At 53.9% G+C, this 10,465-nt stretch overlaps 1 protein-coding gene across 1 annotated transcript in view; it reads left to right on the forward strand.

The window, feature by feature from the left end:
• Nucleotides 1-8,548, forward strand: part of FAT2 (FAT atypical cadherin 2) — a 58,353-nt gene extending 49,805 nt beyond the window's left edge. Inside the window, exons 21-24 of the mRNA XM_010290269.1 lie at nucleotides 1,554-1,995; nucleotides 4,496-4,649; nucleotides 6,590-7,182; nucleotides 8,016-8,548. Of these exons, the coding sequence (XP_010288571.1) occupies nucleotides 1,554-1,995; nucleotides 4,496-4,649; nucleotides 6,590-7,182; nucleotides 8,016-8,548 (1,722 nt within the window). The remainder of the gene's footprint in view (nucleotides 1-1,553; nucleotides 1,996-4,495; nucleotides 4,650-6,589; nucleotides 7,183-8,015) is intronic.
• Nucleotides 8,549-10,465: the final 1,917 nt, after the last annotated feature.

Here is a 10,465-nt window from a genome sequence, read left to right on the forward strand (position 1 = left end):
AATATTCAGAAATTGGGTGCAGCAAGAGGATGGCAAACCAGGCAAGCTGGGAAAGGCTTGGCAGCCTGTCGTTCTTGCTCCAGGGAATTGAGTTCTCAACTCTCTCCCAGCCCCAGAAATTGATAAGCCAAATCTACAGACCCATCTGAAGGGAAATCGTGTTCCTCCAGATGAAGTGAAGTGACAAAGTTCTCTGGCGTGCTTGCCAATTGTGCAGAGATTTACACACATGTTGCCCTGAGGCCCTTCCATGGCGTGTGCCAGCTGCATCTAGTTCTTCCTTCCTTCAGCAGTTGCTCTCCCCTCCCACTGAGATTTATTTATACCATGGACTTCTCTAGGACTGCTGTCCTGCTCTGCTTTTAACTCCTCCAGAGTAGCCCCATCACATCATATGTAGGTTCCTCTAGAGTTCAGCATACCCCATAATCACTCCTCCTCTTCTAGCCTTTTCCAAGGATTACCACTCCTCACAGTCTCCAATGCCCCATGGAGATCTCTTTTGCCTGGGATGAATTGCTCGATGTTACATAGCAAGATCTGCAGGCTTTCCATGAATGTTTCATTCCATCTCTGTTCTCCTTCTCCATAGGCTCTTGGTTTCTATGAGAGAGAGGTTTTATCAACAAAGCACTGGAGGGAAAAAGGTGAAAGAGGGGTTTACCCCAACTTCACCCTGAAACAGCACAGCTAACCTTTCCTTTCTCCTTCCTCCATATGAGCTTTATAAATGAATCTTGGGCCATAAATAAGAATTTCTGACATCCGAGTTTAATGCAGAAGACACTGGTGTGGTTCACTTTTAGAAGTTCAATATAATGTCTCCCTCCCATCTGCTGGAGATCAAGGATTGGATTACAGCACCCATCAGCAGCTTTAGCCTGGCTTTTCAGTATGCTGGTTAGGAGCTGGATACAGCAGCAATTCCTTTCTCTGCCTCCCAACTCTTCCAGAGAAAGGTGCTCATGCTCCTCCTCACTAAGGTCCTTTCAGCACCCTCAACCATGCCAAAGGGAAAACTGCTCCAGCACCTTCCCCATCACTAATGAGACAGTGAGAACAGAATAAAGGCCACATGGCGCAAAACAAAAGTCCACCTGTGATTGGTGATGGAGTTATGGATAGTCTGAATACTAGGGCTCCAGTTAGGCTCATGAAGGGGGCAAAAGGGGTGAGCAGCTGCAGGAGTAAGAACACATGGCTCTGCACCCTGTTATGTGGAAAGATTAACTTCCCTCCCCACACACTGGTCAAAGGTTGCAGGGAAGGTCCATGGGTGAAGTTGTGCGAGAGATGAGGATGTTTTGCAAAATAGAGGAGGTTGCAGTCACGTAAACATACTTTAATTGATCCATGCAAAGCTTAGCATGGGTAAAAGGGGCTGCATTTGCCTAGCTGGTAATTCTTGGAGTCTGAAAGTTGGGGTTCATCTTGACTCTCAATGCTTAGGCAGGGAGAGAGAGGAACAAGCGGCAGGAGAAGTGTTGAAAGCCTCCATGAACAGCAGCCACCTGTATCACAGCTAACCGTGACTTCTGGGATGTGTTTTGCAGATTGTTAATGGAGTGCCTCAACTTGGGTACAGCTGCCGGGGGAACTACACTGGGAACCTCTCCTCCTCACGTTTTGTGAGTGACGGCGAGTGGCACTCGGTCTTCCTGGAGGTGAAGAACACATCTGTCCGCCTGCTCATCGATGGACTGGGCAACGCCTCTCTCCAGCTGCCAGCATCCTGTAGCATCTCCCAGGGCAGACGAGACTTGCTTTTTGGGGGCCTCCGGCAGCTGCTCCAGTCCCAGAGAGTCACACGAGGGTTCAGGGGTTGCCTGGATGTGGTTGCAATCAATGGCAGAGAAGTGGTTCTCCTGCCCGGGAAAGGGCAATCAAAGGAAGTCATGGAGGAGGTGGGAATAAAGCAGTGTTGCTCCCCCACCGGTGCCTGCAGCAGCAACCCATGCCTCAACAACGGGATGTGCTCTGAAACTCATGGAGGAGGTATGTGAATATCCCACACGGAGCAATAAGCAGTGAGGGGAGGGCTTCATTCATCCCTATGTGAGGGGCTACTCCAGAGAAGAATCAGAGGTCCCCTGTCCTGGGGGACCTCAAGTGATAGCTGACTCCTTGCAGCAGCAGCTGGGGGGTATGAGATCATCATCCTGGCTCTCATCGGCAGACCATGGCCCAAAGGGCAGGAGGGTGTTTCTAAGGAGTGTGCATGACCTAGGAGAGCACAGCGTTGCCAAAAACTCACATGCAAATAGAAATTCCACCCACCCCTCTGCATCCTCTTTGCTTAAGGAGCCATTAGCAAGGCTGGAATTGGGGCAAGATGGGATCATGCAGCGATGGTATCTGGGCAGAAACAAGCGAAGATCTTGGTCTATTCCCACTGCAGTCAGTGACTCCCCGAGGCTATGGGAAGGGATATGGGAAAACCGTAAGCTCAAATCCAAGAGTCTCAGGCTAGTATGGGGTGCACATGCTCAACAGAGGTTTGGTACCAAGCTTTTCCCAAAACAGTCTCACCACTGCCCCGTTCCTTCCATCAGAGGGTCTCCCTGCCTCAAGCTGTATTACAGGGACAGGGCTGGTTTGCAGTGCCCTCAGGGAGAGGAACTGCTCCCAGCGATGTCCACCCTTGTGTCACTGCCCTACACCCAAGTCCCAGCTTCCAGCACAGTGGGGCTGCGCCCCATAACACCCTGCCTATCAAGACAGTTGCCATCTGCGCTTTGGCCCTTCCTTGGGGCGGAGAGGTGCTCTCCAGGCTGCTGCGTGGGGCAGGAGCTCCTCCCGCAGCTCTCTGCTCTTCAGGGCCATTGCCAAAGCCCACACCCTGCCCAGCAAGCAAGCAGGGACGGAGGAGGGAGCACACCTCCTCCTGCCCTGCCCGCAGCCTCTGGGAACAAGATTCCCAGCCCTGTCGACTCAGCAGCTGCCTGGCTCAGGTGAACTTGTTTGACACGAGCTGCACCCAAACCAAACAGTTAGCCCTGCTGGCACTTGCGCCTCAGCCTTACTCTCGAGACCCTCCGCACAGAAAACCCCTCCGGCTGAGCTGAAAGGGGCTCAAAGCCACGAGGTGAAAACTCATCTCTGCTCTAAGTCAAGACATCCACTTGCTTGCTTTGCAGAGAGCGTACAATGGGAGGAGGAAGGAGGAAAATCATTCCCTCACTCGTAATCTAATAATTATCCAGTGCCCTCCCCATAGTTTCCTTCCAAGGTGATCAACTTCTCCTGCAAATGGCCCAACTGCCCAGGAAAGAGCCTGTGGGACGTGGCCCCAGGCAGAAACACGCAGGACGCGGCTGCAGGGAAGGGGTTGCTCAAGGGACGTTTAGTTTGTGAGGTTATCCTGGGTGTTTGGCTTCCTTGAGCATTGCGGGCTCAGTCCTGGAGACCACGGGCATGCAGCACGAGTTTATGCAAAGCTCTGCCCAGGGATGTCAGGCGTGGGATTACATGCACAGGCAAAGACACGTCTGTGCAAGCGAGCCCAGGTAAGCCACGTGGCCGCATGAGAACACATCTGTGCGGAAAAGGTCAAAGCCAGACCAGCCGCCACATCAACCACAGCGCTCAGGACCACAGGTGCAAACACATGTGAAACCCCGCATCCAGGCACACGTGTGTTTGGGCACACATAGCCCTACATGCCATGTCCAGCACCTGCTGCACGAGTGTCAGCACGTCCTTGCTGTACAACCACTAACACGCATGTGGAAACAGGTCTGCATTTGTTCAGCCTGTGCTCTAACACAGGGATGTTTAGCTTGTGGACGAGTGGCAAAGACTTTTCAAGCACGCTGCAAGATAGAAGCTCTGAACTTCCCACACGGCACCGAGTGACTAGCAGGAGCTCGGCACAGCCAGGGACATTCCCATGCTTAGGGCTACACTAAACAGCAGCCAAAAACACAAACAGCAGCAGCCCCCTCCGAGTCCCCGGGTTTCTCTCTGGCTGCGACCAGACACCTCCCGTAGGCAAGAGAAACCTGACATGTTGAGACAGGCGCTTCATACCACGAGAACTCGCAGGACCAAAGACTTCAGAGAACAATAAGTTACAGAGGATTGCATTTAGCAGAGTCAGAAACTGTGAATCAGCCAGCCAGGCTCCCCTTCCTTTAACCTGAATTTGTCCCCCAGCTTCTCCGTGCAATAAAGCTGTGCCCCGAATACACCCCTGGAAGGAGACAGTCTGTGTCAGGAGAGGACAGGCTTGACTTGTTGCTTAAATAGCCATTGCATTGCCCCATCGTGGCCAGCCAGCCTCCCGCAACTGCTCCAGGTCCCGTAATGTACCCACCAGCCCTCCGTGGGTGGCTTGGGTGCCCAACAGCACCTCTGCGGCAGCAAGTACCTATGCCCAGGTAGCCGGATTGAGGCCTCTGTGGGTGCCACCAGCACCAGGCACTGCTCCTCCCTGCTCTTGCTAGTTCTGCCATCCAGATACAGTCTCCTCATGGCACTCTCTCACCCTCTCCAGGTTACACCTGCATCTGCCCCGGGCTGTTTTCTGGCGAGCGCTGTGAGCTAGGGGACAGTCCCTGCGAGTCCAAGCCCTGCCTGCACGGGGGAACCTGCAGCCTCTCCGCCACTGGCTACCCCTGCCACTGCCCTGACTGGTACCTGGGCGAAAGGTAAGGTCTGGGCAAGCTTCGGGCCAGGTGATCTCCCATGAAAACCTCATCTCTGCCAATGAGCATTGCACGTTTCTGGAGCGCACCAGACACTCTGGGTTTAAGTGTATATTGCGTGTACTTGACAACTGCAGCAGGGAAGTGTCCAAAGGCAGAGCTGAGCAGACCAGGGCATAAATAGCTCTGCCTCATGTGGTCGTTGCCTCTCTGTGCCCACCTCCTCTGAGCTGGAGGAAAAAAAAAAAAAAAAAAAAAAGAAAAAATCTCCTCTCCTCACAGATGCTTTGAATGCCTGCAGATGTTACGCTTGGTGCGGGTTCAAAGCCTCTCCGTGCAAGGGCAGAGTCTCTCCCCACATGCTGCTCCTCCCTGCGGTCTGTGCTGAGCTTGGCTGCGACGGTGGCATCCTCCTTGAGGCCAGGGCTGCCTGGGAGCAGGGCATGGGCAGGCACTGCAGTGGGAGGCAGGAGGATGCCCTGAGGCTGGGGGGAGGCTGGCTAGCACAGTTGTGAGCTGCTGCCTCCCGAGTAGCTGGGACACCCACCCTGGGTGCTACAGGGGCTGCTTCTGCCCATGACCAGCTCTGCAGGGCTTGTCCAGCGGAATTTCTGTCCCAGGTCACAGGCATGATTCATCCCATTCAAAGCTCAGCTCAGGATAGTGAGCTACGCTGAAAAGCAGGTGCAGGATGCCATTCCCCCTCTCCTGTCAGATAACCTACAGATCCCCGTTATCACGGGGTGTTGGAGTGTCTGGCTTTGGCCCTGAACCCTACAGTTCATATCACTTTGAAGTTCTTGCCAGCAGCGTTACAGCTTGGATACATTTCCCATATATGAAATGTCAGTGCACACTTGCCAGATATCTGCAGCTAGAGAATTAACCCAGGCCCAGAGGCTGCTGTGCTGCTCAGCGTTACCCGCCGCAGCCACGCACCCCCTCCAAGCCCCCTGCCCAGCCTGATGAGAGCTGCCCTGCACAGGCTCAAACAGCATCACGTTCAGTTCATCCTTCCGCCTTAGCCAGAATGAACACCGGTCCTTTGAATCAATGCAAAGGCAGAAATTATTTGTGCAACTCTTGGAATAAAAGTATGCAGCTGAGCATTAGGTGGCAGTGTAATATCCGAAATCACTGGTCGTCCAGCCAGAGCCTGTGGGTGCATGTTGCACACACCAGCTCACACATCCTAAAACACTGATTAAGAAACAAGAGGAGCCCAAACTTCACAGAGTTTGTTCAGCAGCAAGGAAAAAAAAAAAAATGAAGGAAAGGCAACAAAGCATTGCATATTCTCCCTAGCATGGGGAGATCATCACTGTTGGAAGGAAAGGTACCCTGTATTGTTGGGGAATATTTAGGTTGTGTGGGGTAGAGCAGGACAGAGAATCAGAAATTCAGTCTCAGTTTTGGAGATGCTTCATAAAATGCCAAAAAAGCCTCTCCTACCAGTATGCCCATTCACCACTTCTCAGGCTATATGTTCCTCAAATATTTGCTGCAACCTGCAGACACCCACAGATCACCCTGAGACCCCACAGAGCCTGGAGGACACATGAGACTTCATAAGAGGTGAACACATCTAAGAGTGATCCTGGGCTCCCTAATTTAACAGGATGGGAGCATGTCTCTATGCAGCCTTAGTCCTAGAAACTCCAAATACTCCTCTGAGGCAGGGACCCCCCCATTTTAATTTGTTGCCTATCACTGAAAAACAGGACCATCCTGTAAAGCATGGTCTCCTGAAAAGTGCCATTTTATACTCAAGGATCACAGTCATCTGCCAGGAGAGGCAGGTAGCATGAGTCTAGCAAGAGAGGGAAAGTAGAGAAGGATGGAGCATCTTTGGCTGGTGTAAGTCAGAGTTGGGAATAGGATTACACAGTTTTAGCTGTATCCCCAGGCTAACAGTGGTCTTCTCCACCCTGTCCTCACCACAGGTGTGAGAAGCTGGCTGAAGAGTGCCAAGACAACCCATGCCGAAACGCAGGGCGCTGTGTGAGCAACCAGGGCTCCATCCATTGCATCTGCCCATCGGATTACCAGGGGGACTACTGCACGCAGCCCATCATCACCCCCGCCATCGTGCCCACGCAGTGGGCAGTGGGCCCTGAGGAGATCGCGGAGATCGTGGCTGGCGTGCTGGGGCTGGTGATCCTGGCCGTGGCCTTTGTGCTCATCCGCAAGCGCTACTGTCACCGAGCCAAGGCACATAAGCCCGTGGCTCGGGAGGACCCTGACCTGCTCTCCAAAAGCGAGTTCTCCAAGAGTGTAGGTGTGGGCACCCAAGCCGTGCCACCCATCGAACTCAACATCCTCAGCGATGCAGCACACAACAACCTGGACCGGGCCACACCAGAGCAGCGCAAACACACCAGCACGCCGGAGTTCGTCACCTTCAACTCGGCCAACGCCCCAAAGCACCGGGGCACTATCGTGTGCAGCGTGGCACCCAACCTGCCCCCCGCTGCCCCCCCATCCAACTCTGACAATGAGTCCTTCATCAAGTGCACCTGGGCCAGAGAGGATATGGGTCAGTAGCCACAGCTTTTTCTTGCTCTTACACACCCCTCTTCCCTCTGTGAAGTGGATCAAGGGTTTGCAAATTTGAGGGACCAACAGCATTGGTTAAAGCCAAGCAAAGCACAGGCAAATGCTGCCCAAGCCCTACTATAGGTCCTTTATTGGCTTTTCCCTCCCTGCTCACCAGTACATCCCAGTTTTCAGCTTTAAGCTGCTCAGTCTCATACACAACCAACCAGGAAACCATTAATGCATAGCCTCGATTCCCACACATCCTAGGTCAAAAGACCCTATAAAAGAGAACAATGAAGCCAAGGGTAAAAAACTAAGAACCTAAAAGTCAGTGTGAGTTTTAGTGGAGACATTTGCATCAACGCTCCTCTGCAGAGGGATCACACCCTCAGGGAAACACCTTGCACAGCTCCGGACAGCAAGGTTACGGCTTTCTCCCCTTGCAGGAGTTCATTACCAAAGGTTGCTGTTAGAAGAGAGTTCACCAGAGTAACTACGGGGAAAGGGAGAGATCCAGTGGATCACTTTCTCTGCCCCCATCCCTTCATCATGCAAGCTTCTCGCATCCAGGTGGCATGATGAAGTCTGTCTTTTGGGTGCTAGAGCAGGGGATGTGCCGGTGGGAACACTGCCCTGGCACAGCCAGGGGTGCCCTCAGGTCCCCTCAATTCCCAAAGCAGCAACTACAAGTCCCCTGCCCTCATGTCTCCTCTCTTCCCTGGTCTGCCACACCTCCTGCAGGCTCAGAGTCTACAGAATGCATTAGCGGAAGGGCAAGAGGGGGAAAACAACAGCTTGAACTGCATCTAACGCAACTCTATTTTATTTCAGTCTACCCAGCAGAAACAACTTACTGGCCCCCCCGGTACCTGTCATCAGATGTCCAGGAATATTCCCACTACGAGATCATTCAAGGCCCTCCTGCATCCTCCTCCCACCCTCCTCTCCCTCCACCACCCCCTCCACCAGCAGATGCTGAGCCGGTCGCTCTTTACGGGGGCTTTCCCTTCCCGCTGGACCAGAGCAACAAGCGGGCCCCCATCCCACCCCGCTACAGCAACCAGAACCTGGAGGACTTCTTGCCACTCAGCTCCGTGGACATGGGAGCATCTCAATGCCAGAACGAATATACGGCCATCAGCTACTACCCAGCCCAGCTGGTGCAGGGCGAGGGCATCCCGTACCAGCCCGACCCCGGCTACAAGCGGGTGAGCATGCGCCTGAGCGTGGCCCAGCCCTCCTATGCGGACTGCGAGGTGGGCCACCAGCCCACCATCCGAGCCCAGCCCCTTCCACCCCCCAACTACGAGGGCTCTGACATGGTGGAGAGTGACTACGGGAGCTGCGAGGAGGTGATGTTTTAACAGAGGGCTCGTCCTCGAGATGAGAAGCGCATCTCCACGCAGAACAGTGTGCAGGGGGCTGGCACGTGCCACCGAAGGGAGGCTTACGTGTCCCCCCCCAGCTTGCAGCATCTCACCCTGCACGGCTGGGTTGTAATTTGGCTGGATCTTTCCCTCCACTGCCTTCCATGGTGCTCCTGCTGCAAATGGAGGGGAAATGCTCCAGCCACTGCCGGGACATGGAGGATGTTCCTGGGATGCCAATGACTAAACCTGCCTCCTTGCCAAGGGGACTTCCTCCGACACCGCGCAGGACCGCAGCGTGCCACCTTCTCCCACCCCAGGCTCCCTGGCCACGGGGATGAGGAGGAGGAGGAAGAAGGCAAGCACTGCAGGCATGGCAGCAGTTGTGGTGGTGAAGGTGCGAAAGGACTAGTGATGCACAGCCTGGGAGTGCCCCCGGTGGGATAGCAGAGGCTCCCTGCCCCCAGCTCTGGCTCAGAGGTCTTGCATTGAGCCAACAGTTTGCCCAGTGAAATGGATCGGCTGGTGCAAGCCCTCTTCCATGTCTGCTCCCCAACACAGGGAGAGAGATGAGGGAATGCAGCTGGTCCCATCAGCATGTCCCTCACTTGGCCAAACAGAAGTCCAAGAAAATAAAGAGTTAATTTCTGTAGAAAAACCAAGCAACAAGCTTTGTTGCACCAGGAGCCGCCCACAGACTCAAACCAGTGCAGCTAGCAGCAAAGCAAGACCCCTGCCCAGTCGGGCTGCACTCGCAGGAGTAAGGGAGACCCTGCCCTGAGGACACAAGCACAGACGTGTCCCCATGGCTGTCATGGTCCCATGCTAAACACAGCAGTACAGGGTCCTGCTGCCCAGCTGGGGCTCCTCAACGTATCCCAGAAAGACTGGCCAGCACCACGTGGCATCTCCTACCCGAGATGGGGCACCGACGCTATTGAGCGTGGGTTTGCCTGTATGTCCTTGTGCTTGGAAATGTATCGTTTTTTCATGAGAGGTTTTCTTTGGTTGGTTCATGTAACTATTTTATTGTTGATTTTTGGAAAGTATTAAAAGAGTTTGGATTTTTTTACTATAATGATTTTATTGAATAACTCAGGGATTCCCTTGTAAATAGGGCTTCCCTGCCTAGTTCCAGGCAAGGGCAGCCTGGGGAATAACAGCTTATTTTGGACACCAGCACTCCCAGACTCTTGAGTCTTCAGAGAAATACCAAGACAGCAAGTTCAACACATCTTTGAGGATCCTATAAGGGCTAGAGGAAGGAGGCAGACCCAAGGCAGCCTGCCTCGCTTTGGGAAGGCGCAAGCCTCCCGTATCTGTTAGCTCAGTAGCAAAGGGGCTGAAGGGATCCAAAGCCAAGTGCTGCCTTGACTTCCATCCCCAGCCAAACACACTTAGGAAAACAGAAATTCATCTTATGTCTGGCAGTAAAGCCACAGCCCTTAAGGAGATGACTGTCACCCAGTTAGCCTGGAAAACACACCCAGCTCAAGCACATCTGCAGAGAAGTCCCCAAAACACCCAGCACCTGCCCACAGCCCCACTCCCCTGCCAGAGCATGCCCTGGGCATCAGGGCCACCAGCCACCCCCCCAGAGCACGGCCTGGTTTACCTTGCAGAGCTCTCATGCACTTCGACAGGTTTTTTCCCCACCAAAAACCCCAGGCTCGTCACCGCCGTCACTGCCTCACGCACACTGGGCAGCCGCCTCTGGAGGGGCTCGCCGCCAGCCAGAGAGCAGGATCCATCTCAGAGTTTCCCCAGCCACAGCTGCTGGCATTACTAAAGCTCAGCAATGCTTTGAGTGTCAGTGATGTCACGAGGTATCACCACGGAGATGGCAATGGGGGGACCAGTGCCTCCAAGGGCCAACTTCTGTAGGGGGCCAAATGACCCCAGCAGTGACCGATG

The sequence above is a fragment of the Phaethon lepturus genome, unplaced genomic scaffold, assembly GCF_000687285.1.
Source record: "Phaethon lepturus isolate BGI_N335 unplaced genomic scaffold, ASM68728v1 scaffold207, whole genome shotgun sequence".
NCBI lineage: Eukaryota > Metazoa > Chordata > Aves > Phaethontiformes > Phaethontidae > Phaethon > Phaethon lepturus.